The sequence below is a fragment of the Tupaia chinensis genome, unplaced genomic scaffold (assembly GCF_000334495.1).
Source record: "Tupaia chinensis unplaced genomic scaffold, TupChi_1.0 Scaffold144353_1, whole genome shotgun sequence".
In the NCBI taxonomy this organism is placed as follows: Eukaryota; Metazoa; Chordata; class Mammalia; order Scandentia; family Tupaiidae; genus Tupaia; species Tupaia belangeri.
Genome location: NW_006204213.1, coordinates 188,641 through 215,918, shown reverse-complemented (window position 1 = coordinate 215,918; position 27,278 = coordinate 188,641). Strand labels below are relative to the sequence as shown.

Genomic DNA, 27,278 nt, shown 5'->3' with positions numbered 1-27,278 from the left:
TTGTGTAGTTACCACTGTGCTATAGTGGCTGGACTCCCAATGACTTTTTAGTGTGCTATTTGGATAGCTATTGCTATTACCATTCAAAAACATTTTTATTGGCAATTATATGGAGCAAAGGGCACAAAATTCTAGGTACACTTTGATGATGATTTACATGTGCATCCATGCATGTAACTCACCCCAGAACAAGATATAGAATACTTCCAACACCCTAAAAGGTTCACTTCTGTTCCCTGTTCTGTTCATTCTTAATTAAGTGGGCACTCCACTAAGAGGAATCATTATACTCACAAATGTTACTATAAATTAAATTTGCTTGATTTGAACTTCATACACTGGATTTGTAAGTATATACTCTTCTGGATTTGACTTTTTTCTTTAAATATTATTTTATGAGACTCATCCATGTTGTTGAATCAATAGTTCAAAATTTCCATAGCAGTATCATTCATACATTTCCTCATAACACCACACCACTATTTGTTTCTAGTTTTTAGTTATTATGAAATAGAAATGTTAAAAACATCTTATAATTATCTTTCTGTGTATGTTTCTAAACATTTCTGTTGCATATGCACCTACAAGTAGATCTGCTGAGTCATATACTATGCATATATTCCGCTTTAGAAAATAACTACCAATCAGTTTTCCAAAGTTGTTGAGCCAATTTACATTACCAATAGTGTATGTATCTATGTGTGTGTGTATACAAATGCACGTGTATCTATACATATATATGTATGTATGTACACATACACATACATACATACATATACACACACACGTGTGTGTGTGTGTGTGTGTGTGTGTGTGTGTGTATATATATATATATATATATATATATATATATATATAAAAATATAAATAAATCAGTTCTCTGGCTGCTCATTATCTTTACCAATAATTTCTATTTTGTCCCCCACTCCATATCTCATTGTAGACCCAACATCTTATTGTAGACATAATTTTAAACTCCTTGACAACTAATGTATTGGCAAAGGTTGAAAAAAGACATATTCACTACACTCTAAGCTTGCCTGGATAGGGCAGGTAGATTTTGTCCTTACATAATGAAGCAAAGATATAAAATGTAAAATAGTCAACAGGGAAATAGGAGAAGATTTCATAAAGTTCATGGGAAAATGAAATTCAAGAAATAGTTTATTTTGGTGCCCCCAAAATGGAATTCCATGCAGAGTTTTGATAATATTCATCTTCCATGAACCTTTCAAAGACTCCATGTATATGACTTCCTCAGGGTGGACTAATATCTCCTACTTTATCAAGAGATGAATGAAAAAGGAAACATGCATGCACCCCACTAGGCCCAGATGGCCTGTTACATGATTTTGAAGCCAGTGAGTCAAATAGTCACGAGCAGTATTTCCAAAGACATTTTTCATTTAAAGTTTACCTAAAAATTTTTATAGGCTATGAAAACTTTTAATATTAATATTTTTCAAAGTACCTATGGCTCTGATATCTTAACACATCATAAATATCTGATTAGATAAAAGAAATCTGTATGAATTCCTGACAAACATGGTTAAAACCTGATTTTTTAAAAATGAACTTTAAATTAATTTGTAAGCAGTCTATTAAAAATTTTTCACTCAACAATAAAGCACTAATGAATTTAAACATTTTATGTGAAATATACATTATAATTAAGTAATTCAAATGATTAAATAATCATTTTATTTGGTTAAATGTAGCAAATAAGTTGGTCATTTTGTTCATTGTTTTTAATTCTCTTATTCCTTCATCATAAGGGAGATGCACATCAAAACCACCATGAGCTACAACCTAACCCCAGTCAGAATGACTAAGATTAAAAAACAAACAAACAAAAAACAACGTGATAAGTGCCAGTGGGGATGTGGAGAAAGAGGAACTCTCCTAAACTGCTGGTGGGAATATAAATTGGTCTAATCACTGTGGAGAACAATATGGAGATTCCTCAAAGACCTACAAATAGAACTACCATATGATCCAGCAATCCCACTCCTGGATATCTACCCAAAGGACAGGAGAATGCTTAGTTGGAAAAGTGCTTGCACATCAATGTTTATTGCAGCATTGTTCGCAATTGCTAAGACATGGAGCCAAACCAAATGTCCACAAACAGAAGAATGGATTGAAAAAGTGTGGCATATATACTCTATGGAATACTACTCAGTCATAAAAAGCATCAAGACGCTGGCTTTTGACAGAAAGTGGATGAATATGGAAGATTTATTGCTGAGTGAAGCAAGTCAGGTTATGAAAGAGAGACATTGTATGTCTCCATTTAATATACACCAACTGTCCATATTCTATGGCTGAAATGGAAAGATTAGAGGATATAGAAACATGGAAAATGATTATAGATACTGGATACAGTGTGGGAAGAAGATGAGAGAAGAATCTGAGGAAAGACATTAAGGTGAAAAAGTGAGGCAAGACATTTAGGAGACACAGAAATGGATTATTATCTGTTAATGGTAATAGTGTATAGTATCCCCAACTGGACTGGTGACAAATGCATTCATGTTGGAAAATTCACTTTATAAGTGATACAGAGTGATTTACTATATAAAAGAAGTTAAAATAAAATAAAATGTATTAAATAAAAAAAGGAAGTCATACAGGACAAAAAAAAATAAAAATAAATAAATGTAGCAAATAAATAATTTGGCTTAAAACCACAAAAATTTTGGATAAATTACAGATTATTACCTAGACTATACTTATAGTTAAATTCTACATATTTTTATTTATACATATAAGCATATATATGATAATTTGAATACATAAATTAATTATACTTATAAAACCTAAATTATTGATTATCACTTGAAGTATGTGTGTGTATACACACACACATTTCTATAATATACATAAATGTGTATTCATATATTCATATGTATGTACCTACATATGTGTGCATATGTATGTATATGTATATGTTACATAACTGATATAAAGCAGAAAGATAGTAACTTTTATCACCGTCTAGATTCTAATCTAATCTGATGATCAATGGCTTTAGATTTCTTATAAAATGTTAATCTTATTTTTTAAAGAGATTTTTGCTATAGGGTGTGTGTGTGCTCACCAAAGAGACACAGAAAGAGAAAGTGAGAAATCACCCCCAGGAGAGATGGCCATTCTGCAATCCCTTCTCCTCTATTCTCATCTCAGGACCTAGGGCACACATACCCTTGCGCATGGCATGAGTTCGAAGCCACCAGGTCCCAGACTCAAACTACAGTCAGCCAAGTGGGAATCCAAGGCCTTAACCACCACACTCCCTACTTGTCTCAGGTGTTTTCTATGGTTGTTTGTTTTTTGTCATGGGGATATGTGCACTTACCAGAAAGAGACAGAGAGGGTAATTAAGAAATCACCCACCAATGGCATGACTATGCTGCAATCCCTTCTGCTCTACTCTCCTTTTTGAATTTTGGGCACTGTAGGTACACATGCCCAGCATGATTTTTAACCCACAGAGCAGGGATTCAAATCACAGTTGGGAATGTGAAAGTCTACTGCCTTAAACACCACGCCACCTGTTGACCTATAAGGTGTTAATTTTTAAAAAAGCTTTTCCTGGTAAATTGAAAATGAGACTTAAAATTTTATTTATAAAATTTCTTTTTAAATGTCTATCTCATAAACATTATAATTACTTAAAAGCAAAAGTAATTGGCATAACTTCTGTAAAATCACTACTTGCAAAAATTCTAGCTCAAGCAAAGAACTTCTGAGATGGGAAGGTGACATGAACGTTATTTTTAAAACTAAATTGAGAGGCCAACAGGTGGCACTGTGGTTAAGGCACTGGATTTCCAAATGGCTAACCTCAGTTTGAATCCCAAACCTGTCAGCTTGCTTTCTCACATTCTCTCTTTCTTTCTCTCTCTCTCTGTCTCTCTCTGTCTCTGTCTTTCAATGGTCAAATTAAAAGAATAATAGTGAATAAAATTAAATAAAACTATTCATAAAAAAATAAATTGATTTCAATTTAAGCAACTTTCAGTAAGAAAACTACTAATTCCAATTACTATAACTTTATGGAAAAAAATAAAATTATACACATACGTTCTGAATAACTACCTTTCCTCATTGGCTCACTTAATAATGGATTAAAATCACAAGAACCCCCCTCAATAAAACTCTTGTGAAAACTGGTATGGAATTCTCCTATTTTTCAAAATGTGCATTCATTTGAGTTATATGCCTGGTTTACACTGTAACAAAATTTAGGTGACATAAAGATATAATAAAAGATTTTCCAATGGATTAAATAAATACTACTACTACTTATCAATGTCTTCAAGATTTAATGCACATCTGTATTCCAAGAGGGATTTATTTAATCTAAATAATTTGCTAAGATCTGGGGGCTGGCACAAGGCCTAATGATTAAAAGAACCAGATCCCACACAGTGGAAGGTGCAGTTGAGTCCCAGATGCAGTAGCTTGGGAAATACACCGGGTATGTGTGTACACCAGGATGGAGAAGAGAGGAGAAGGGATTGTAGCCTGACCACACCCCTTTAGGGGATGTTTTCTTCCTCTCCCTATCTCTCTGTCTCTTTGTCTCTCTCTGATAAGCACACATGCCCTCTGGCAAATTAAAAATATTTTTCTTTTTTTTTATAATAGATTATAAAAAGCCTTTGTAAGATCGATTGGAGACAGTAAATATGAGAAATTTGAGGCCCCAAATCATTAGTCTATTTCAGAATATTATTTTAGTTTAAATAATTCATGTAACTACTACAAATTTATTTTGTTTTGAATGCTCAGAAAACACAAACAACATTTTGGGGGCCAGCAGGTGGCATGGCGGTTAAGGTGCTGGATTCCCACATGGCTGAAACTGGATCAAGCCCTGAACCTGATGGCTTGAAAATTACACCAGGTGCATGTGCGCGTCTGCCCCAAATCCCAAGAAAATGTAGGACAAGGGATTCCAGCATGGCCATGCCCACTCAGGGTGATTTCTTGCTTTCCCTCTCACCATCTCTCTCTGGCAAGTGTACATGCCCTATAGGACAAAAAAAAGAAAAAATACAAAGAAAAAAAACCCAACTTTAAATTTCTTAAAGAAGAATATTTAAGCCATATCAGTAAGATATATTTATTAGAGCTATTGTAAATATGTAAAGTATTAAGTGGTATTTTTCTCACTGGATTTGTCAATCAGTGTGTGATGATAAACCTTCATGCATGCCAGTAATGCTAAACAATAAAAACTTTACATAGTTTGATAAGGCAAATTTCAAATTTCCTTCCAAAATAAATATTCAACTATGCCACAAATTAATAATCCTCAAAGAAGAACATCCTCTTTCTCTGGTTTCTAAATTTGACAAACTATGTTTTGCAACATTAACACATTAGTTCATGGTGCTCTGGCCTTGTGACCACGATGAAACCTCACATATTTTATAATTTCACTAAGTTCAGTTATAAAAGCAAACTCAAAGCTGTTCGCTATTTGACGAGGCACTGACCAATCTGCAACACAGGCCCCGAAGAAACAGTCATTAACACTCTAGCTGTGTCCTCCCTGCCAGCACAGCACTGTCTAGAATTGACACTGTTATCATATCATCCCACAGATTTCTCATGTAAACTAGGAAGTAGAGAAATAGGAGGCCCTACCAGAAGGGGCTCGTCAGGGGCACTGGTGGAGAGCTCAGCAGATGAGGTGCGGACGCTGCTGAGCCCAGTAAGGGAAACATTCGAGAGCCTTCTCCGCCTCACACCACTGCAGTTGTTGGGGATTTTAAATGCACATCTCTTATGGTAATTCAGACCACACCCTGAAAAGATAAAATAAAAATAACTTATTCAACTATAAATTGAAGGATATTCCAGAATTAGTTATAATTTATGAATTATTAAAAATAGTACTGCTTCCATTTTTCTTAAGGGTACTTAGAAATTCAAATTTTTCTTTTGAGCTGTCTCTTTTTTTTTTTTTCCAACTTGTAAATGGGTTTTGAATTGTGATTTTATTAAACAAACTCAGCAACTATGTAGCCTAGTTTTCATTTTTAAAAACCAGTCTGTGATATAACATACTTGGATATTATGTATAGATCTCTGAGGGATCTAGCAAAAAAACTCCAAATAGATTATCTGAGCTATTTGTAGCTCTTATAAATTGGAATGTGAATTGACACATAAAGGAAAAGCAAACAGTGATCACAATGTTTGGATTGAAGTGATTTGAATCCTGGTTCCACAACTTGCTTCTCTATGTGACCTTGAACAAATTACTTCATCTCTGTTTCCCTGTCTGTGAAATAGAAATAATAACTACTTTGCAGTATTATTAAGAATATATGTAAAAGGGACCAGCAGATGGAGTATCCCATGTAGTTGACCAGTTTGAGTCCCAGACACGGACCCTTAAAATACTCTCACTGGGCATGTGAGCATGCGTGCCCAAAATCCTGAGAGGAGAGTGAAGGAGAAGGGATTGCAGCATGGCCAACCCCCTGGGGTGGGTCATTTCTCACTTTCTGTCTCTCCATCTCTCCAGCAAGCACATGTGCCCTATAGCAAAAACCTCTCTTAAAAAAAGAAAAGAAAAGAAAAGAAAAGAAAAGAATATACGTAAAATACCTCACACACTGGTTTCCACATAGTAGGTGACCAAAAATTCAAAGGAGGATTTTTATGTAGGGAAGTACCATTTTGCTTTTAGTGTTTCCACTGCATATTTCCCATGCAGCGGGAGTGCCTCTACTCCAGAATTTCCTGTGTCACCCAGCAGGTCAGACAAATTTTCATGAAACTACATTTTAGAGCTTCTTTTTGGATCACTGTTTCTTAACTCTCTCCATACAGATAAAAATTCAAACATTGTGGTCAGTTTACTTATAGGTCACAAAAAATTTTTAGTCATATTGGCCAAAGGTCAATCCAAAAGGAATGAAATATGATTAGGAAAACATCATCGTATTCTACGACCTGGACCTGTGCTGTTTAAGCAGTTACTTTCACAAGGTATAATCAAACTGTGGTACTACTGTGGAAATGCAAGTTCAAGTTCTAGTCTGCTACTCAAATCTGAGTGACCTCAGATGGTTTGATTAACTTCCACAATTACCACTTGTGTCGATAAACACCTATTTAAGGCCTATTATTCCTGTCTCTGGCTTGCGTAAGATGTAAATTTTGGCTGCCCACAGTGGCATGGCATAACACAAAGCTCTGTGACGCTGACGCCACATGGGAAGGCCTGGGGTTCATGTCCCACGATCTCCCTTCGCACATGGAAACAGGTGCACATGTCGGTCACACTGGTTGTTTGAGGCTGGGGTAGCTTTGGGACATCAGGACTCTCCAGTGGGGGGCCAGTTCTCTTTTGCTCTGTCTCCCTCTCTGAGGAAATAAACTTAAAAAATTGCAATTTTTTTTTGTCTGTTGCTAAAATAGCCAATATGACATACAAAGAGAAACATATCTACACAATTTAGGGGAAAATGTGTGAATCTGTTCTCACATCATATCAAGAATACTAAAGACAGGAAATGTAAAGACATGAACACAACGAAACCCACGGGCCAAAAACGGTCTGGAAGATACTCCTGAGGGAAGGAAGACACTGTCGTAGAGGGCATGAGCTAAGCACACGTTCAGCGCAGGGGCGGGCGGGTAACTTACCTTCACATTTAAGGCCTTGACGCACCAGCCCCCACAGCATCTCTCCACAGTGATCGCAGAAAGCTGGGGCTCTGTATGAATGAACGAAAAGAGCGTGGGGACGGATCTGAAAGTCTTCAAATGTAGCAGAAGCTGTAAAAATTGTAAGGTTGAAAAATAAGTTGAATGGATACCCTGATGTGTAAAGAATAAGCCTGCAAGATGATAAATGCATAAGCATGGCTGTACTCTGTAGCAACGTAGGGGATAAGAGGCAAGATGCAAGCTGGTTTGTTCTTTCAGCCATTAAGACTTGTTCTTCCCAGCCACAAGTGGTGGTGGCACAGCAACTCCCTCTCTTCTCCTCTTCCTGCTTGGCAAAGTTTTGGTCCACTTTGAAAATAGTCAAAATGCTAGAAGGAAGCATTAATGAAAGGATAACAAATACTTAATGTTAGTTAAAAATATTTTGCTTTTTCTCTTCCTACATGAACCAGAAGGTAATTCAAAATATTAATGAACAAGGTGATGAATTGAATTCAGAGAGATCTAAAAATACTATACTTGAATATGGCCAGGAGGAGGTACGTTAGAAGTGCAGGGTTCAAATGGAAGAAGACAGGTAAGAAATCTGAGCAGCCTCTTCTTGGAAGGACAGGGAAGTCTGACCTCTTGGGCAATTTTACAACCAAGCATTTAAACCATGACTACACATAATCAAGCAGCGTCTTCACCAACATGCTAGATGGAGGGATTTAATAGACATGCTGGTGAATTTCACTATTTGAGAAATACACTTTAGCAAACTATATTCATCTCTCGTGTATGTTTTTGTATTGCTTACTGTTGTTTATTTTACGTGGTACTCATGCAGAACCCATCTTTTAGAATTATACTCCCCCCCCACCCCGTTTTAAGTTTTGCTGTAGAGTATGCTTGCTTGTAAGAGAGAAACAGAGAGAGGGAAAATGAGAAATCCTCTCAAGGGTGATGTGCATGCCTCCATCTCTCCTACATTTTTCTCTGAGGATTTTGAGTGCACACACACACACACACACACACACACGTGCAACGGGCATGTTCCTCATGCCTCTGGTCTGGGACTTAAACTGGGCTGTTAGCCTTGGGGGATCCAGCTGCTTTAACCACTATGTCACCTGCTGGCCCAACATATGATATTTTTAAAAATATTTTTTAAACTTTATTTATTTTAATTTGACCAGAGAGGAACAGAGTGTGTGTGTGTGTGTGTGTGTGTGTGTGTGTGTGTGTGTGTGTGTGCATGCGTGCATGCGTGTGAGAGAGAGAGAAAGAAAGATAGAAAGCAAGCCACCTGGTCCAGGACTCAAACCTCAGCCAGCCATGTGGGAGTTCAGCGCCCTTAACCACCATGCCACCTGCCAGCCCCAACATATGATTTTTTTTTTTTTAATCAATGGTCCTGCCAGCCCCCACTCATTTTTTTTTAAATGAGTTGTTCGTGTTTTTTTGAATGAGTTGTTATCATTCAAATCAAGAAATAGGTACAGAGAGCTGAGAGTGAAAGACTGGCCTTTCTGAGTTCTAATGGACAGGGAGGGTCCTCCAGATCTATCTGCACACCGACACCTGAGGCTGAGGTCTCACAGCACAGTGCAGACAGTGCCATTCTGGTGCCAGAAGACTTGCTGGATGAAGCCTCGCCATCACACTTAATCATCAGGAGGCTCCGTTTCTCATACCTGCATAGAAGTTAGGCTCATGATGACTGTCCAGTCTCCTAAAGTTAAGTTTTCCACTAATGTTAGAGCAGAATCACATGTATTTGACTTCGTAAGGTTTTAGTCAAAGAGAATGTGGGAGGAAATGTAGCCTTAAGTATACCTTATTCTGGTTTCCTTTCCCTTCTTCCTCAGTTTTGAAGCAGGCTTGGGAAACTGCATGTTTCCCACTTCAGTGTCATGGTCAATGTGAATTCTAAGTAAATCAGTAGAAAGACGTGGTTTGCATACCAATTATTTACTCCAGTGGTCTGGTTAAAATGTGTCTAACCTGGGAAATACTAAGTTCTCATTAAAAATTGGTCTCTCATACTCATGTACAGAAATTGTTCTTTTAAAATATCAGAGAAAGTAGTTAAAGAGAATACTTTGTGTTAACATTAACTCCTTGTGTCTCCCTCCACTCCCAATGTCACCCTTCAGAACCAAGCAACTATGACAATACTATGACAGCAATTAGTTGAATAATTACTGTAGTTTTCAAAATAAGAACTCTAGAATTTGACAATACAAATACCAAGCTGTGTTCAGACATTTTTGGAATTAATCAGGAAGAACATAAATAATTAAACTAAAGATTTTCAATGACACACACACACCCCCCAACCCATTTATGTCAGGTAATTTTTTTTCACTTTTTCTGAAGGGGATTAACATTCATAAGCAGTTAACACCCTTGACTTATGTTTAAATGCCATATTTCTAAAGTTCAATTTTAATATTCTCCTGTTAATTTTAGAATAATTAAATACATTTTTAAAATAAAACTACCAAGTGTGGTAAGGTTTTACATCCATTTGAAATCAAAGCACAACATCCATTCATTATGAATTTACCTGTTCTGCACCCTGGGGGAAATCAGCATTAGCTGAGTGTATGCATGCCGTCTCGCCTAATCACAAAATTGCACTTCAGAGATAATCACTTAGCACAGGAAAACAAAGCGAATGCTGTAATTCCATTTCATTTAAGTTTTGGAATCAAAATGGACAGATAAGAATAGGAATATTAAAATGTCTAGAGATTCCAGGAAAGGAACAATGTGCTATCTGTCAGTCTGTCATAATCAATCAGCCAAGCTAAATTAAAACCGTATGACAGGGCAACAAACTGAACACAATGGGCCCCTTACACTGGTATTTGTGTCTCTCTGATTTGCTCTATTCACAGTCTATTGTTATACTCCAGTGTGCAGGAGAGGAGAAAATGACATGCTTTCCTTAGTCATTGAGCATTTGAAACAGGTAATTGAGCCAAAAACCCTAAGATAATCAGTAGTTCTTTTAAGGTTCATTATAAATTGTTGCACAAAATGGAGTAAACTGTTTGGTTAGCAGTACAGAAGAAATGAAGCTTCTGAAGCAAAATAAATACTCTCTGGAGGTCAAAATTATTTGCATAATAAAATAAAATAATGTCAGATCTTCCAAGATTTTCAGTATTTTTTTTTTAGTAGTAATTTTGCCAGTTTGGGAGAAACGTAAGTCTTTCTGGCTATACGAATTGAGACAGACATAATAAGAAGTGCTTAACACCTTGCAACTATTGTCTCATTCAATTTTTCACAAGTAATCTAAGAGGTAGATATTATTATATCCATCTTAAAGATGATAAAACTGAGACTCGGAAATTACAGAGTAACACTAGATAACACAGTATCTGAACTCAGGCAGTCATGATGAGAACCATAAAAACTCCTTCAACCACTCTGACTTAACTTGTATTTCTTTGTCCATTAAAACTGCACCTTTATACTCTGTATTGCTGGAAAAGATTTCTTTAAATCACTGCAGTTAAATGTAACACATGGCCAATTGTAACACACATGCTTATCTCTGATGTTTAAAATGTTAGAGAAAGAAAAAAAAAAGAAATAAAATACAAAATAAAATGAATTCAGTACATAAACAAAAAAGCCTTATAATATACTTTCTGAATGGACTCCATGTTTTGAAAGCATTACCTTCTAAACAAATTGGAGTCAGGAACAATAACATTTTTAAATGTTTTTACAAACATCAAATGCAATCCACGGCTAACAGCCAGTGATGTTCTGTGTCTAGGTGATAATCTGTGTAGCCACATTGAATTGATTAAGTATGGCCCAAAGCAAACGTCTCTGAAGTTTTAAAAGCTACAAAGCTTTGCTGTGGAAAAATTTGCTTTTTTCCTTAACTTCTGAAATATTGAAAATAGATTCTGGATGCCACTCTACCTACACAATATCATATATAAGTCAGTTTTGAGGTATTCTGTAGATTAAAAAAAATTAACTTTAACCTCCTATCATTCATCCAAATACATACTTAATACACATCTATGAAGTGTCCTCTGTTACTTGAGATCTATTATTGGTGGAATGATCACTACTTAGAATCATTTTATTGTATTATTTTTTTGAGAGGGTTTTTTTTTTTCACTATAGGGCGCGTGCGCTCGCCAGACAGACAGAGAGAGACATAGAGACAGAAAGCGAGAAATCACCCCCCAGGGGGGATGGTCACGCCGCAATCCCTTCTCCTCCATTCTCCTCCCGGGATCTTGGGCGCGCACGCACACGCGCCCGGTGTGAGTTTTAAGCCACCGGGTCCGGGACACGAACCGCGGTCAACTACGTGGGAGTCCAGCGACATAGCCATTACGCTAACTGCTGGTTCCCCATTTTATTGTATTTTTGAGTACCTCAAACTATTAGGAAGTTCTTCATATTGAGCTCCCAATGCCTCTCTATAATTTCTATATAATGTTCACATTTCCAAAAGCAAAGCAAGCCTTTAAAACTAGGATATTGTATGTCTTTTCTCAGGTCAGCTCACATAAAGTCAAGCAGTCTAAATAACTTCAAATACGGAGTTGATATATTTTTGTTAATGTATCTGGACTCACTAGATGATACAGTATATAGAGGAAATTTAAAAATGACTAAGGAATAGTTTTTGTTACTGTAGGCTCAAAGTCAAAATGAGGATGACAGACTCATAAATAATCAAAGTGCACAACACAGTGATGAAAACACAACAGAACCGGTGGCTAAGCCTGCCTGGGGCTATTAGGGAGAGTTACACTGAGGAGGGACAATTGATACACCTTCGAGGAGGATGAGAGAATTTTGTAATGCAAAGACTGAGATTTTAACAAGGCGGGAGCTGGGCCAACAGGTGGTGTGGAGGGTAAACTGCTGGATCCCAAGTGGCTGACCGCACAGTGCAAGTCCTGGACTCAGTGACTTCAATGTCATTCCAGGTACTGTGTGTGCCTGCGCCAAATCCGAAGAGGAGCCTAAAGGAGAAGGGACTGCAGTATGGCCATCCCCCTGGGGAGGAGGGTGATTTCTCACTTTCTCTGTCTGGCAAGGGCATGTGCCCTATAGCAAAACTAAATAAAAAGAAGGAGGTAGTTTTTTGTAATATAGTCTGATTTAATTTAATTTTAGATAATTTATAGTGCTATCTACATATTTTTATAAGTACTATTTTTTGTGAGATATTTTTTGCTATAAGGCACATGTGCTTGACAGGGAGACAGAAAGAGAGAAATCACCACCCAGGGGGGAATGACCATGCTGCAATCCCTTCTCCATTCTCCTCTCAGGATTTTGGGCATGCTTGCACACATGCTGGGTGTAAGTTTTATGCAACTGGGTCCAGGACTAGAATCGCAGTTGACTACGTGTGAGTTCAGTGATGTAACCACTGCGCCATGTGCTGGTCCCCATATTTCTTTACAATTACTTAGAATTCTTGACATTTCCTCATCTCTGGTACACTGCCACAGGAGTCAGCAAGAAAGACTTTCAATTACCCACGAGGTAGGTAACGGACACAGCAACAGATCAATTCCACAAATTCTGGCCTCCCGAAGTGTGACAACGCTTGTCGAATTAAGCCCACATGTGTCCAGACTTCTCTTTCCACCATCCAAAACACACATACCCTGAGACTGGTCATTTATTCCTGCTCCTCCACTGGTTCCATTCTCTCTGAGCCACTTTTGTACGCAATTCTCCTTCATGCAATCATTGTTCAAATTAAAGCCACAAATTTCCATTTTTCTTCTACCTGGAAACATCTAAAGTTGGGAAGACTTCATAGCTATCCAACAACAATATTTAGTCAAGATCTCTTGTTGATACCCTTGCAATAGCATATTTCGGATGTCTAAAGGAACACAGAAGGGAATCTCCATGTTCTGCTTAATGTCTGACCAGAAAAAGAGTAGTGAGGTGCAATGATGGAAAAATGATGTCTGTGAATGTATCATCTCAGAGATCACAACAGCCAGCAGAAAAAAATATAAAACATATTTAGATATGCGATTACACAGCTCAGAAAGTTCTGAGAAATTATTCAAAGTGCATGGCCAGCAGCTGGCATAATGGTGAAGGTGGATTCACATGTGGCTGACTGGTCTGAGTCTGGGATCCAGCGGCTTGAAACTCACTCCCAGCGCATATGTGTGCACGGTCAAAATCCTGAGGGGAGAATAGAGGAGAAGGGACTGTGGCATGGGAGGTGATTTCTCACTTTCAGTCTCTCTGTCTCTCACTGTCTGGTGAGCACACGTGCCCTGTAGCAAAAGTCTCTCTCAAATAAAGTACATGGCCAGGGGCTCTTAAAAAATATGGCTCCAAGAGGAATAAAAAGCTCTCACAAGCCAAACTGATAACACAAGGACAAGTACCAAAGTAGGACAAAAAGGGAGTGTCAACCCAATAAACTGATGTGACCACACATGGAAACAGACAAGCTCATAGTCACCCGTGACAGGAAACGGCAGAGTCTGGTTGCACGCACATACGAGGTTCTGGCCATAGAACCACCCCAGCAAGGCTAAAAGAAAGAAAAAAAATAACTGAAGCTTTAAGACCAAACAAAAGGCCCTTCAGCTGAGGAAAAGAATGAAAAGAACGCAGAAGACGTAGGAATAAAATAGTTTAATGCTAACGATCAAAATAGAAAAAGCTGAACTATTCAAATTGCTATTTGGTTTCTAACTTTTCTAGAAAAATGAACCATCTTTAAACTTAACAAAAAAGGAAAATATATTCAAGAAGAAAATAAAGACTGGAATAAATTAACAAAGATTATTGATGGGCTTTAAAAATTATTTTAAACAAACGAATTATGTATTAAAATTTAAAAGTTTACCTCAATCTTAAGAAATCATCTATCTCAATATTCTAACAGAATCTGTTGATCTTAATGAAATTATTTTAAAGTAAAAAGAATATGAAAATAATCTATTAAGAACAAAATAGTTTAATAGGAGAGAAATTGAGATTTTTTAGCTCCACTTGATATCAAAATATTCTAAAAAAATATGATAGTTAAACTATGTAGTGGTTGTATAAGATAAAATAGAGATCAATAAAATGAAATTGATAATCCAAAAATATACTCCATGGATGAATTTTGTTTTGTTTTGCTGTAGAGAGATTTGTCCTACACGGTGTGTGTCCTCACCAGAGAGACAGAGACATAGAAAGTGAGAAATCACCTCCCGGGGGAATGGCCACACTGCAATCCCATCTCCTTCGGTCTCCTCTCAAGATCTTGGGTATACATGCACACATGCCTGGCATGAGTTTTAAGCCACCAGCTCTGGAATACAAATCCCAGTTGACTATGTGGGAGACGAGCCACATAATCCTTACACCATCTGCCGGCCCCAGCCCCATGTATGAATTTTAAAAGAATTGATAACCCAGAAATCGACACTATGGATGAACTGAAAAATCTAATCGGGACATCATAAATCAATGGAGAAAGGTTACGTTCTTTTAAAAATAATTAAGAATTATTAATGGGGCTAGCAGATGGTGTGGAGGTTAAGGCACCCAGATCCCACATGATTGTCTGAGTGGTTTAAGTCCTGGAATTGGCAGCTTAAAAACTCACCAGGTATGTGTATGTGTGTCCAAAGTCCAGAGAGGAGAATGGAGGGAAAGGATCACAGGGTGGCCCTGGGGTGGTGATTTCTCACTTTACTTCTCTGTCTTCTTCTGTCTCCAGGGAGCACAACATACCCTATAGCGATCCCCTCCCCCACAAAAAAATAAACAATTAACAACGAGCTACTTGGGGGAAAGGCAATACAAGTTAGAAGCTTATCTCCTATCTTTTTTTTTTTTTTTTTGGAGAGATTTTCACTGTAGGGCGCGTGCGCTCGCCAGACAGACAGAGAGAGACATAGAGACAGAAAGCGAGAAATCACCCTCCAGGGGGGATGGTCACGCCGCAATCCCTTCTCCTCCATTCTCCTCTCGGGATCTTGGGCACGCACGCACACGCGCCCTGCGTGAGTTTTAAGCCACCGGGTCCGGGACACGAACCGCGGTCGACTACGTGGGAGTCCAGCGACATAGCCATTACACTAACTGCTGGTTCCCCCGCTTATCTCCTATCTTACACTAAAAAATTACACAATGAGTAAAAAGTTGAACAAAAATACCAAACCCTAAAAAAACTAAAAGGAAACACTAAATGCTTATCAAATCTCTGGTGGGAAAATGACTTACAAAGTAAGAAGAGTTCATAAACCTGCAAAGCGATGAAGAAATCAAATGAGAAAGATTCATTAGCAGCATCGTGTGGCAGGCTTTCCTGGTTGACTTGGCAAAGAGTCATATAACAGTCTCTTTTAGTTAACACAGTTATAATAGGTTTATTTATAATAATTACACATCCTAGGTCATAGAATGCTAATTAGGTCTAATACTTTCAGGTATATAGAACATAATTACTAACATTCAAAGAGAGATCCCTATGCATTATTAGATACCTGGCATGAAGGCAACAAAACCCATGTTCTATTATGAAAATTCTAAACTGGAAGCAAGCAGTAGGAATATTTTATGGCAAGGTTAAGAAGTAGTTTAGGGAACTGGCAGGTGGCGTGGTAGTTAAGGGCACTCTGGACTCCCACATGGCTGACCACAGTTCAAGTCCCAGAACTGTTGGCTTGCTTTCTCAATTTCCCTCTCTCTCACTCTGTCCTTCTCTGACCAAATTGAATATATATATATATAGAAGTAGTTTAGGATCTACTCTTGCACCCAGAGAGTTAAGTTAGCACAAGAGCAGATTCTGTACTCTTTCAGGCAACAGAGCTCCCTGGCTTCTGAGGAACATCTGCTTTAGAAGCAGCAATACCTCTTGCCAGGAAGATGCTGGTAGGATAAAATGACTACAAAATAGACATAATTATTTGTCATTACAAAACAAATTCATAAAAAAGCTACAGAATGGAACCTTATGTGACTGTACAAAGAGAGCTATAAAGCAGGATTATTTAGTGCCATCTGTCTCCACACTGAGAAGTTGGCCAAGAACACTCCCCTTGATGTACTTTTTGCTCTAACCATTGTAGATGCATGGTTGCTTGTCTTTCACACAAACATTTCTTCTGTTCTGCTTGCAGCCACCCTTCATGTAGCTAACTCCTACTTGTCCCACAACTCAGCTCAGTGTCACCCACTCTGGGATTGTTCTGGAATATGCCCACCCCCGGTTGAGCTCAACTGCCCTCTGTGTTCCTAGCTGCCTGGGCAACCTCTTTCATAAGCTATGGTGTGGTGTACTGCCATCCCTTACTCATCTATCTGTTCATTCCTGACAACAGATTGCTGGAGGATAGAGACCAAAACTCTCTGAGTGTATAATCACATACCAGAGTGATCAATAATGCTTGCAATGGAATAAATAAAGTGACGCTTTTAAAACTCATATTGCTGGGATCAGCAGTTGGCATAATGGCTATGTCACTGGACTCCCATGTAGTTGACCACGGTTCAAATCCCTGACTCAGTGGCTTAAACTCACACTGGGAGTGTGTGTGTGAGCGCCCAAGATCCCGAGAGGAGAATGGAGAAGAAGGGATTGCGGTGTGGCCATCCTCCCGGAGGGGTGATTTCTCACTTTCTGTCTCTCTGTCTATCTCTGTCTTTCTGGCGAGCACATGTGCCCTATAGCGAAAACCTCTCTCAAAAAAAAAAAAAAAATCATGTTGCTTGTCTGTAATTCTAAGATTCCACATTTTATTAAGTCCTAAGAATCTGTAAATATAATATAAGCAAAGCGTATTAGCATCATAATTTGTATTACATTTCAAAAAGTGTCCAGCAATGCTTTCCAGAGATGTCCTTGGTAGTACATTTTTACTCTAAAGGCAGTGTAATGATGTCAAGCAGAGCCACAGTGCCAGGGCAGACCTAACTCTGGTCATAGCAAACAAATGATCATGTGTCAGTCATTTCACCGCTCTGAACCCCAGTGTCCTTCTCTAGAAAACTTGCCTCTGGAAACTCAGCTGCCTGTGCTATGAGAGAGGACACAAAGTAACTAGCACAGTCTTTGGGATGCTGGTAGCAGCTGTCACAAAACAAAGTTCTGAGCGAAATAATTGAGTATACATTTTGTAATCAGAAAGAACTGGGTTTGGGGACCAGCAGTTGGTATAATGGCTATGTCACTGGACTCCCATGTAGTCAATCGTGGTTCGAGTCCTGGACCTGGTGGCTTAAACTCATGCTGGGTGCATGTGCGTGCGTGCCCAAGATCCCGAGAGGAGAATAGAGAAGGGATTGTGGTGTGGCCTTCTCCCTGGTTCTCACTTTCTGTCTCTTTGTCTTTCTGGCAAGCACACACACCTTATAGCAAAAACCTCTTAAAAAAATAAAAAACAAATTTAAAAAAAGGAAAAGAAAAGAACTAGGTTTGAATCCCAGTTGTTATTAATATTATTTATCACATTATTATTGTCATATCATCCATACCAATGGAGAGGAATATGGATTTTAAGTCTATTACCAATCCAGGACAATTTAAAAACTAAAGGCTTTTAAAACTACTATTATTTGTTCCCTCTACTACTTCATAGAGAATGTTTCCACTCCAAAGGAAATTGCTTTTCTATCCACTGTTCTGGTTAACACTAATTAAATGGAGCTAAGTCCATAGGGCTGTGTCTAGTTCCTTCTCTAAAATGAATCAATTAACAGTTGGGAACTGCAGTGAGGAAAGAAGGGTCACCAGATCCTGAGGTGACTGAATGACAAATGCCACAGCTGGAAAGAGATTAGAGAGCATCGTAGGTCAAGGAAGAACATAAATGGTTGCCCCATGTGTCCAACATAGAAGAAAAAGAAAATTAAGTAAAAATGTCATGGAGTCAACCCCTAGCTAATGAGTGCAAGCTCTGCAGGCACCCTGAATCGAGGGAGAGAAAGGTCAAGTCTGTTTCTTAAAAAGCTCCATCCTGTACAGGAGACTGTATACCTTTAAAAGGATAATGACCTCATTTACATGGGGAACACCAGCATACAAATTACCCACTAGACTTCATACAAAAGGCTGGTGGACAAAGGCTAGGTACAGTGTTATACAGAAATGTTCTGAGGCAGCGGGGTTTCTTGAGACAAACAGCATCACCATTATCAAATATATTTGCATGTAGAGTCACCAGGCTGAGGTCCTTACGTGATATGCCTCAAGGTTCTTTCAGTCTTACTGCACTTTTCATAAAAACAGATGTTTATTTTTAATTCACGAATAACAAAGCCCTTAAAAGAGTGCACTTCACTCCAGAAGAAGCAGCAGTTCAGCAACTGCTGAATCCAATGCAAGGCCTGTTGACCAGGCACCTGCTGCATGGAGGAATTGGCCTGGAGCGACTCAGGGGCTCACAGAGAAGGAAAAACCCGGTCCCGTGGGATTCCCCATGTCATTTCTGTCCAGAACAAAGCTGACTGATTCACTTGGTCACTCTGGTTCCTTAGAATAATAGAGCTGTACTAATTAAAAATCTGAGTTTATGGGTTTTTTTTTTTTTTGTATTTTTGTTGTTTTTTGTTTTGTTTTGTTTTCTTTTGGTCAGGGTTATTGAGATAAAAAGTGAAGCTCACTCCTTTTTTGTAGTCTCAACAGACAGCTGTGTAACCAAGAACACAGCTGAGACAGAGAACAATTCTATCCCAACACCCTCAGATTTGCCTGCACTCCTTTGTAGACAATCCCTTTTCCTAGCCCTTCCCCTGGCAACCACTGATTTATTTACTGTTTACCATATATCATACAAATGTAGCTTTCTGAGTCTAGCTTCTTTAAGTATAATGCATTTGAAAGTCATCCATAGCTGTGTGCATCCTTGTTGCTTCTGTTTCCTGAATGAACTGTTGCTGATATGCCACAGTTCATTTACCCATTGGCCAGCTGAATCCTTTCAATGGCATCTATGTATCCGTTCTACCAGGCATTGGGTTGGAGGGTCAGTTAAAAGGGGAAAGAAATAGGAATCAAGAGTTCACAACAGCAGACTCCAGTGAGGAGGTAAATATGGAAAGAAATGATTATCTGTGATTTGTACAGTTTGTTCATAACATGGACATTTTACTGTTGATAACAACTTGCTTTTTACAACGTTGGAAGACATAAAACTTTTACAGCCAGATAACAAGACTTTGTTGCTATTTTCACTTACCACTTAACAAGCTGCAAGATTTCTCTGTACTCCATTTTTCTCATCTTTGAAATGGGTATAACTATTAACTCAAAGAATAGATATTATAATCTTTTAAATGAGAAAACATTCCAAGTGAAGTGTAGCACAATTATTATTGTGGTAGTGCACAAAATATGTAAAATATGGTAGATATAATTCAAGTATACATTTGTAGATTTATAATAATCATATTTTGCACCATTTATAAGACGTAACTTAAAATAGATTACAGACTTAAATATCAAATCTAAACTATAAGACTTATGAGAGAAGACATAGAAAAAAATGTTTATGACTTTGGTTTAAAAACAGACTTCTTAATTATAACATTAAAAGTGTAACTCAGTTTTAAAAACTGATGGACAATGAAAATTAAAAACTTCAGGATTTTGATGAACCAGCAGCAGGGGGGGTGGTGGTTAAGGTGCTGGATCCCATATGGCCAATTCTGCAGTTCAAGTCCCGGACCCTGTGGCTTGAGCAACACAACGCCTGGATGCGTGTGCACTGCACAAAATCCTGTGAGAAGAATGGATGCGATGGGACTGTGATGTGGCCATCCTCTCTGGGGGGTGATTTCTCCCTTTTCCTGTCTCTGGGTCTCTCTATGTCTCTCCAGTGAGCACACACACATTACAGTTAAATAAATAATTAAGGACTTCTGGATTTTGAAATGCCTCAAGGTTCTTTCAGTCTTACTGCACTTTTCATAAAAACAGATGTTTATTTTTAATTCACGAATAACAAAGCCCTTAAAAGAGTGCACTTCACTCCAGAAGAAGCAGCAGTTCAGCAACTGCTGAATCCAATGCAAGGCCTGTTGACCAGGCACCTGCTGCATGGAGGAATTGGCCTGGAGCGACTCAGGGGCTCACAGAGAAGGAAAAACCCGGTCCCGTGGGATTCCCCATGTCATTTCTGTCCAGAACAAAGCTGACTGATTCACTTGGTCACTCTGGTTCCTTAGAATAATAGAGCTGTACTAATTAAAAATCTGAGTTTATGGGTTTTTTTTTTTTTTGTATTTTTGTTGTTTTTTGTTTTGTTTTGTTTTCTTTTGGTCAGGGTTATTGAGATAAAAAGTGAAGCTCACTCCTTTTTTGTAGTCTCAACAGACAGCTGTGTAACCAAGAACACAGCTGAGACAGAGAACAATTCTATCCCAACACCCTCAGATTTGCCTGCACTCCTTTGTAGACAATCCCTTTTCCTAGCCCTTCCCCTGGCAACCACTGATTTATTTACTGTTTACCATATATCATACAAATGTAGCTTTCTGAGTCTAGCTTCTTTAAGTATAATGCATTTGAAAGTCATCCATAGCTGTGTGCATCCTTGTTGCTTCTGTTTCCTGAATGAACTGTTGCTGATATGCCACAGTTCATTTACCCATTGGCCAGCTGAATCCTTTCAATGGCATCTATGTATCCGTTCTACCAGGCATTGGGTTGGAGGGTCAGTTAAAAGGGGAAAGAAATAGGAATCAAGAGTTCACAACAGCAGACTCCAGTGAGGAGGTAAATATGGAAAGAAATGATTATCTGTGATTTGTACAGTTTGTTCATAACATGGACATTTTACTGTTGATAACAACTTGCTTTTTACAACGTTGGAAGACATAAAACTTTTACAGCCAGATAACAAGACTTTGTTGCTATTTTCACTTACCACTTAACAAGCTGCAAGATTTCTCTGTACTCCATTTTTCTCATCTTTGAAATGGGTATAACTATTAACTCAAAGAATAGATATTATAATCTTTTAAATGAGAAAACATTCCAAGTGAAGTGTAGCACAATTATTATTGTGGTAGTGCACAAAATATGTAAAATATGGTAGATATAATTCAAGTATACATTTGTAGATTTATAATAATCATATTTTGCACCATTTATAAGACGTAACTTAAAATAGATTACAGACTTAAATATCAAATCTAAACTATAAGACTTATGAGAGAAGACATAGAAAAAAATGTTTATGACTTTGGTTTAAAAACAGACTTCTTAATTATAACATTAAAAGTGTAACTCAGTTTTAAAAACTGATGGACAATGAAAATTAAAAACTTCAGGATTTTGATGAACCAGCAGCAGGGGGGGTGGTGGTTAAGGTGCTGGATCCCATATGGCCAATTCTGCAGTTCAAGTCCCGGACCCTGTGGCTTGAGCAACACAACGCCTGGATGCGTGTGCACTGCACAAAATCCTGTGAGAAGAATGGATGCGATGGGACTGTGATGTGGCCATCCTCTCTGGGGGGTGATTTCTCCCTTTTCCTGTCTCTGGGTCTCTCTATGTCTCTCCAGTGAGCACACACACATTACAGTTAAATAAATAATTAAGGACTTCTGGATTTTGAAAGACCTATTGAAAAAAATCCAAAGAAAAGCCAAAATGGGGGATACGATATTTGTAAAACATCTTTCTGATAAAGGACTTGTATCCAGAATATATTTTTAAAAATCCAATACTAAGAAAACAACCAACCAAATAGAAAATGGGCTAAAGACGTGAAAACACAGTTGAACAAAGAAGCTTTGTGAGTGGCAGGTAAGCACATGCAGCCTAGTTCCCTGAGGTCCACTGTGGTTAGGTGGGCTACATTTAGGTGAAACTAAATGTTTCATTTACAGATTAATGTGTTTTGGGACACAATTCATATGCAGGACTATCTAATTTGTTTTAAGATCTTATATCACATTCCACCCATGAATCCACACTCCTTCCAGTTGAATATTCTGATAGGTCTTCACATCTCTAAAATGGGGGTGATAAATATGTTAGCAATTGTAACTGAAATCATAACCTTTGCCTTTACTTAAGGTAACATTCTAAAAGGTAAAGTTATCATTACCAAACAGTTTTTAGAAAATATGCTATGTAATTACAGATTAGTAGTAGTAGTATTTAACTTGCCAGATGGTGCATGTGCTCATCAGAGAGAGACAGAGAAAGAGATAAAGGGAAAGTGAGAAAGCACTTGCCCGTGCTAGATGGCCACACTCCAATCCCTTCTCCATTTCTATTCTTGGGATTTGGGGCACCCAAGTTCATGTGCTTGGTGTACAAGATGCTGGATTTGAGACTTATACCACATAATTTGGTCAAGTGGGATCTAGCTACCCTAACCACCACACCACTGGGTGGCACAGAGATTATTATTTTTAAGCTAAAATGGACTATTTGAAGTCAGACTTTAATTCATTGTATGTAAAGATGTTCATTTTTTAATTATCAAAATGTTCTGCTTATGTATGGTAATTATTATTTCAAACTTTCTGCAATTACTCTTTAATATACATTTTATTCTCACATAATATTATTATAGTCATATCTAATCGTATTATTCATCTAAATTCCATTCCTTGTCCTATTTTAAATCATAAGTCACAATGTCATTATCATGTAAGAAAGCAAAGAGCTAGTTTTATTATCACATCAATTCTGAACCAATTACCTAGTGATTTCAGGACAATAAGGACAAAAGGTATAGGGAAAAAATGTTTCAAAGACAGTAAATGCAAATTTATATCTAAATTTGATGTTTCCTGTTACAGTTTGTCTAGAGAAGAGGTTCTCACAAAGTGGTAATGTTTTCACAATGGGATATACCAGCAGGGGTTTACGGAGGTGTGAAATACTTTTCAAATTATAGATGTATTTCTTCACATCTGATAGTAGTTCTCGTCCTAGTCTAGAGGGATATTCTCCACGTAGTGTGAAAGACTTTATGTTCTGGTCATGTATACAGAAATGTGGAGGCAGAAGGATTGTGATGTGCAGTGGTGTGTAATGGGCTATGATTGCCAGGTCTAGAGCAATAGTGCCTGACTTTGAAACCCATCTTCCTTCCTACTAGTTGTCTAAGCTTGACGGCGTTTCTTAACTCTTAGATCCTAGTTATTACATCTATAAAATGAGGATGACAGATATGTTAGCAATTCCCTCAGAGTTGCTGAGGCAAGAAAAATATATATACCATTTAGACCAGTGACTGGAATACAATAACTCTGTTATAATAAACATTTGCAACTACTTAGGAAATTTTTCTTTGTTTCTCTATCTTCACTTGACAGTTATTATTGACATATTGTGATTTTTTTTAAATGTGCTTGTCCTGTCTTCTTTATTTTTCCATATTCATCATACAGTTCATGAGTTTTAAACATGTGAAAATACTGCAGAACTGTTGAGTCACTGGAGAAGTCATGGTGTGTTTTTCTATACAAAAATCCATCATGACTTTTGGGGTGACCCAATAGATCAGTGTAACTCAATTTTTGTTAAGCTTTCACAGAGAACAATTTTTTTTTTTTTTTTGGAGAGGTTTTCTGCTATAAGGCGTGTGCACTCGCCAGACAGACAGAGAGAGACAGAGAGATAGAAAGTGAGAAATCACCCCCCAGGGGTGATAGCCACACCGCAACCCCTTCTCCTCCATTCTCCTCTCGAGATCTTGGGCACGCACGCACACGCGCCCGGCGTGAGTTTTAAGCCACTGGGTCCAGGATGCGAACCACAGTCAACTACCTAGGAGTCCAGCAACATAGCCATTACGCTAACTGCTGTTCCCTGCAGAGAACAATTTTTAAAATGCTGTTTCTAAAGTGAAAATCTATCCCAGCTAACTCTTTAATCAATATTTGCAAATCATCAGTGAACATAACTATATTCAGGAAAAGAACTGTACTTTAATTTCTCATTTTTGTTAGTTTTTGTTTTATTTTGTTTGCTTCTATTCTGTAGAATAAAACATCTTGTCTGGCATTTCAGGTATTTGGTAGATGACTTTTTTTTTTTCTTTCTTTTTTTTTTTTTTTTTAGGGGGAAAGGAGGAGAGGTTATTGTTATAGGGTGCATGCACTTGCCAGAAAGACAGTGAGAGAAAGAGACACAGGAAGCGAGAAATCATCCCACTGGAGGGAGGGCAACTCTGCAATCCCTTCTCCTCCATCCTCCTCTCAGGATCTTGGGCACACATGCACACGCGCCCAGCCCAAGTTTAAGCCACCGGGTCTGGGACTTGAAGAGCAGTCAACTACATGGGAGTCTAGCGACACAGTCATTACGCCAACTGCTGGTCCTTTGGTAGATGACTATTAAATGAATACATCATCTCTATCTTTCTCAAAGGAACATTTATTCCTTCATGGAGTTATTTACTGTTGCTGGTATAAACAAAAATTTGTTTAGCACTTACTATATACGGCAGATAAAGCACTAAAGGAGCATTAGTATGATGAAGATCATTATCACTGTTATTTAGGATGATTTTCCATTTATTCGACTTTTTAACTCTTTAATGCTTTCATAATTTTCCTGTATATGTGTTGGGAAGGATTGGGTCCATATTTTATATAAAAAATCCATAACTGTGGTATAAATGAGATAGAAATGTATTACATAAACAGTAGGCAGCTCCATGCTGGTTAGGAATACTCCATGAATCCACACTCCTACCAGTTGAACATTCTGATAGCTCTTCAGTTTGGTTTTTCCTCAGACATCAAAACGGCTATCAATGCTAGGCAACAGGATAAGAAATAAACAGGGGTTTATTCAGTGAAGAAGGAAGAAAGGATAGATGTGGAGAGGGAAATAATTTCTTCAGGGTAAATTTTTTAGAAGTGTGTTTTTGTTTGTGTTGTTTTTGTTTTTTGAGAGGTTTTTGCTATAGGGTGTGTGCGCTCTCCAAACAGACAGAGAGAGACAGAGAGATAGAAAGCGAGAAATCACCCCCCCAGGGAGGATGGTCACGCCGCAATCCCTTCTCCTCCATTCTCCTCTCAGGATCTTAGGCACACATGCACACGTGCCTGGCGTGAGTTTTAAGCCACCGGGTCTGGGACGTGAACCGCGGTTGACTACGTGGAAGTCCAGCAACATAGCCATTACGCTAACTGCTGGTCCCTAGAAGTGTTTTTGATTGCTTGAACATCAGTGAGGCCAATTCATCAGTTCAGTTTTGGACCTGCTTAGTACAAGGTCCAACTGAGGAAATCAAGATGTTCGAGTAGGGGTAGGTGACAGGTAGGTGAATACATGGGCTTCACAATGAAGTTTAGGTTTACAGTACTGTATAGGCTGGAGAGTCTGCAATCATCAGCACAGGAAGAGTGAAAAAGTCATGTGAATTTATGAAATAGTCTAGAACTTTAAATGTGGTAGCCACTACCCACATGCTATTATTTTAATTTACATTTATTAAAATTTAATTAACCTTAGGAAGTTTGTTCTTCAGTTACATTAGCTATGTTTCAGGTTCTCAATAATCACACTGGTACCATATTGGAGAACAGAACATTTCCACGATTACAAAAAGCTGAATTGGACAGCTCTGCTCGAGAGAGAACTTATTGAAGAGAAGTGAACCTCATAGCTAGTATATCAGACAGATACTCATTTTTCTACATGTATTCACTAAGGTCAAGATTCATTTTTATTCTGTAGTTTTATTATTACTGCACTTACTAAAATAGGTTAACATTAACCAAGCACTAAATTTTAAGTCAGGTGCTATGCTAAATGAAACATTATTTATTTCATTTAATTCCTAAAATTCACAAAATGAGTGCTATTATTATCCCAATTTTATAGATAAATGTGGGTAAAATAGGCTACAAACTAATAATAGGCAAATTTGGGAGAATAGTGTAGATTAGTCTGAATCTAGACCTACATATGGGTTTTCCAGAACTCATGTCAAATTCAAGTAAGTGTAAGTTTGCCGATTCTTCTCCAATACTTCTACTTCTGTCTTTTGGTGCTGTTACTGCATTTGCTAAGACAGTCCTGAATAACGTCGAGTACTAGTAAAGGTCGCTCTTTTTTCTCTTAGCCTTGATTAGGGTGTGCCTGTCATATATTTTAGTTAAACATGATGCTATTAACTATTTCTTATTTTAAAAGAAAATATTTTTTATTTCTAACTTTCTAATGATTTTTATTATAAATGAATATCAAATTTATGAATGATCATACCATTCATGACAGAGTATAAAAAGTGATCTATTAATAATGTCAAATCATCTTGTTATTCTTAGAACAAAGTATTTGGCTATTTTGTATTAGTCTATTATAAACTTACAAATTCCATTTTTTCCCAAGCGGTTAAGATTTTTGCATCTAGGGAACCAGCAGTTAGTGTAATGGCTATGTCGCTGGACTCCCACGTAGTCGACCGCGGTTCGTGTCCCGGACCCGGTGGCTTAAAACTCACACCGGGCGCGTGAGATCCTGAGAGGAGAATGGAGGAGAAGGGATTGCGGCGTGACCATCCCCCCTGGGGGGTGATTTCTCGCTTTCTGTCTCTATGTCTCTCTCTGTCTGTCTGGCGAGCGCATGCGCCCTACAGTGAAAATCTCTCCAA

At 37.9% G+C, this 27,278-nt stretch overlaps 1 protein-coding gene across 2 annotated transcripts in view; it reads right to left on the bottom strand.

Moving 5' to 3' along the window:
- The window catches only part of PRKD1 (protein kinase D1), a 175,456-nt gene that overhangs the window by 91,094 nt on the left and 57,084 nt on the right, over positions 1–27,278 (bottom strand). For both annotated transcript variants that reach the window (XM_027767664.1, XM_027767665.1), the window contains exons 2-3: positions 7,672–7,803; positions 5,659–5,819 (exon numbers count right to left, since the gene is read on the bottom strand). In XM_027767664.1, coding sequence (XP_027623465.1) covers positions 5,659–5,819; positions 7,672–7,803 — 293 coding nt within the window. The remainder of the gene's footprint in view (positions 1–5,658; positions 5,820–7,671; positions 7,804–27,278) is intronic.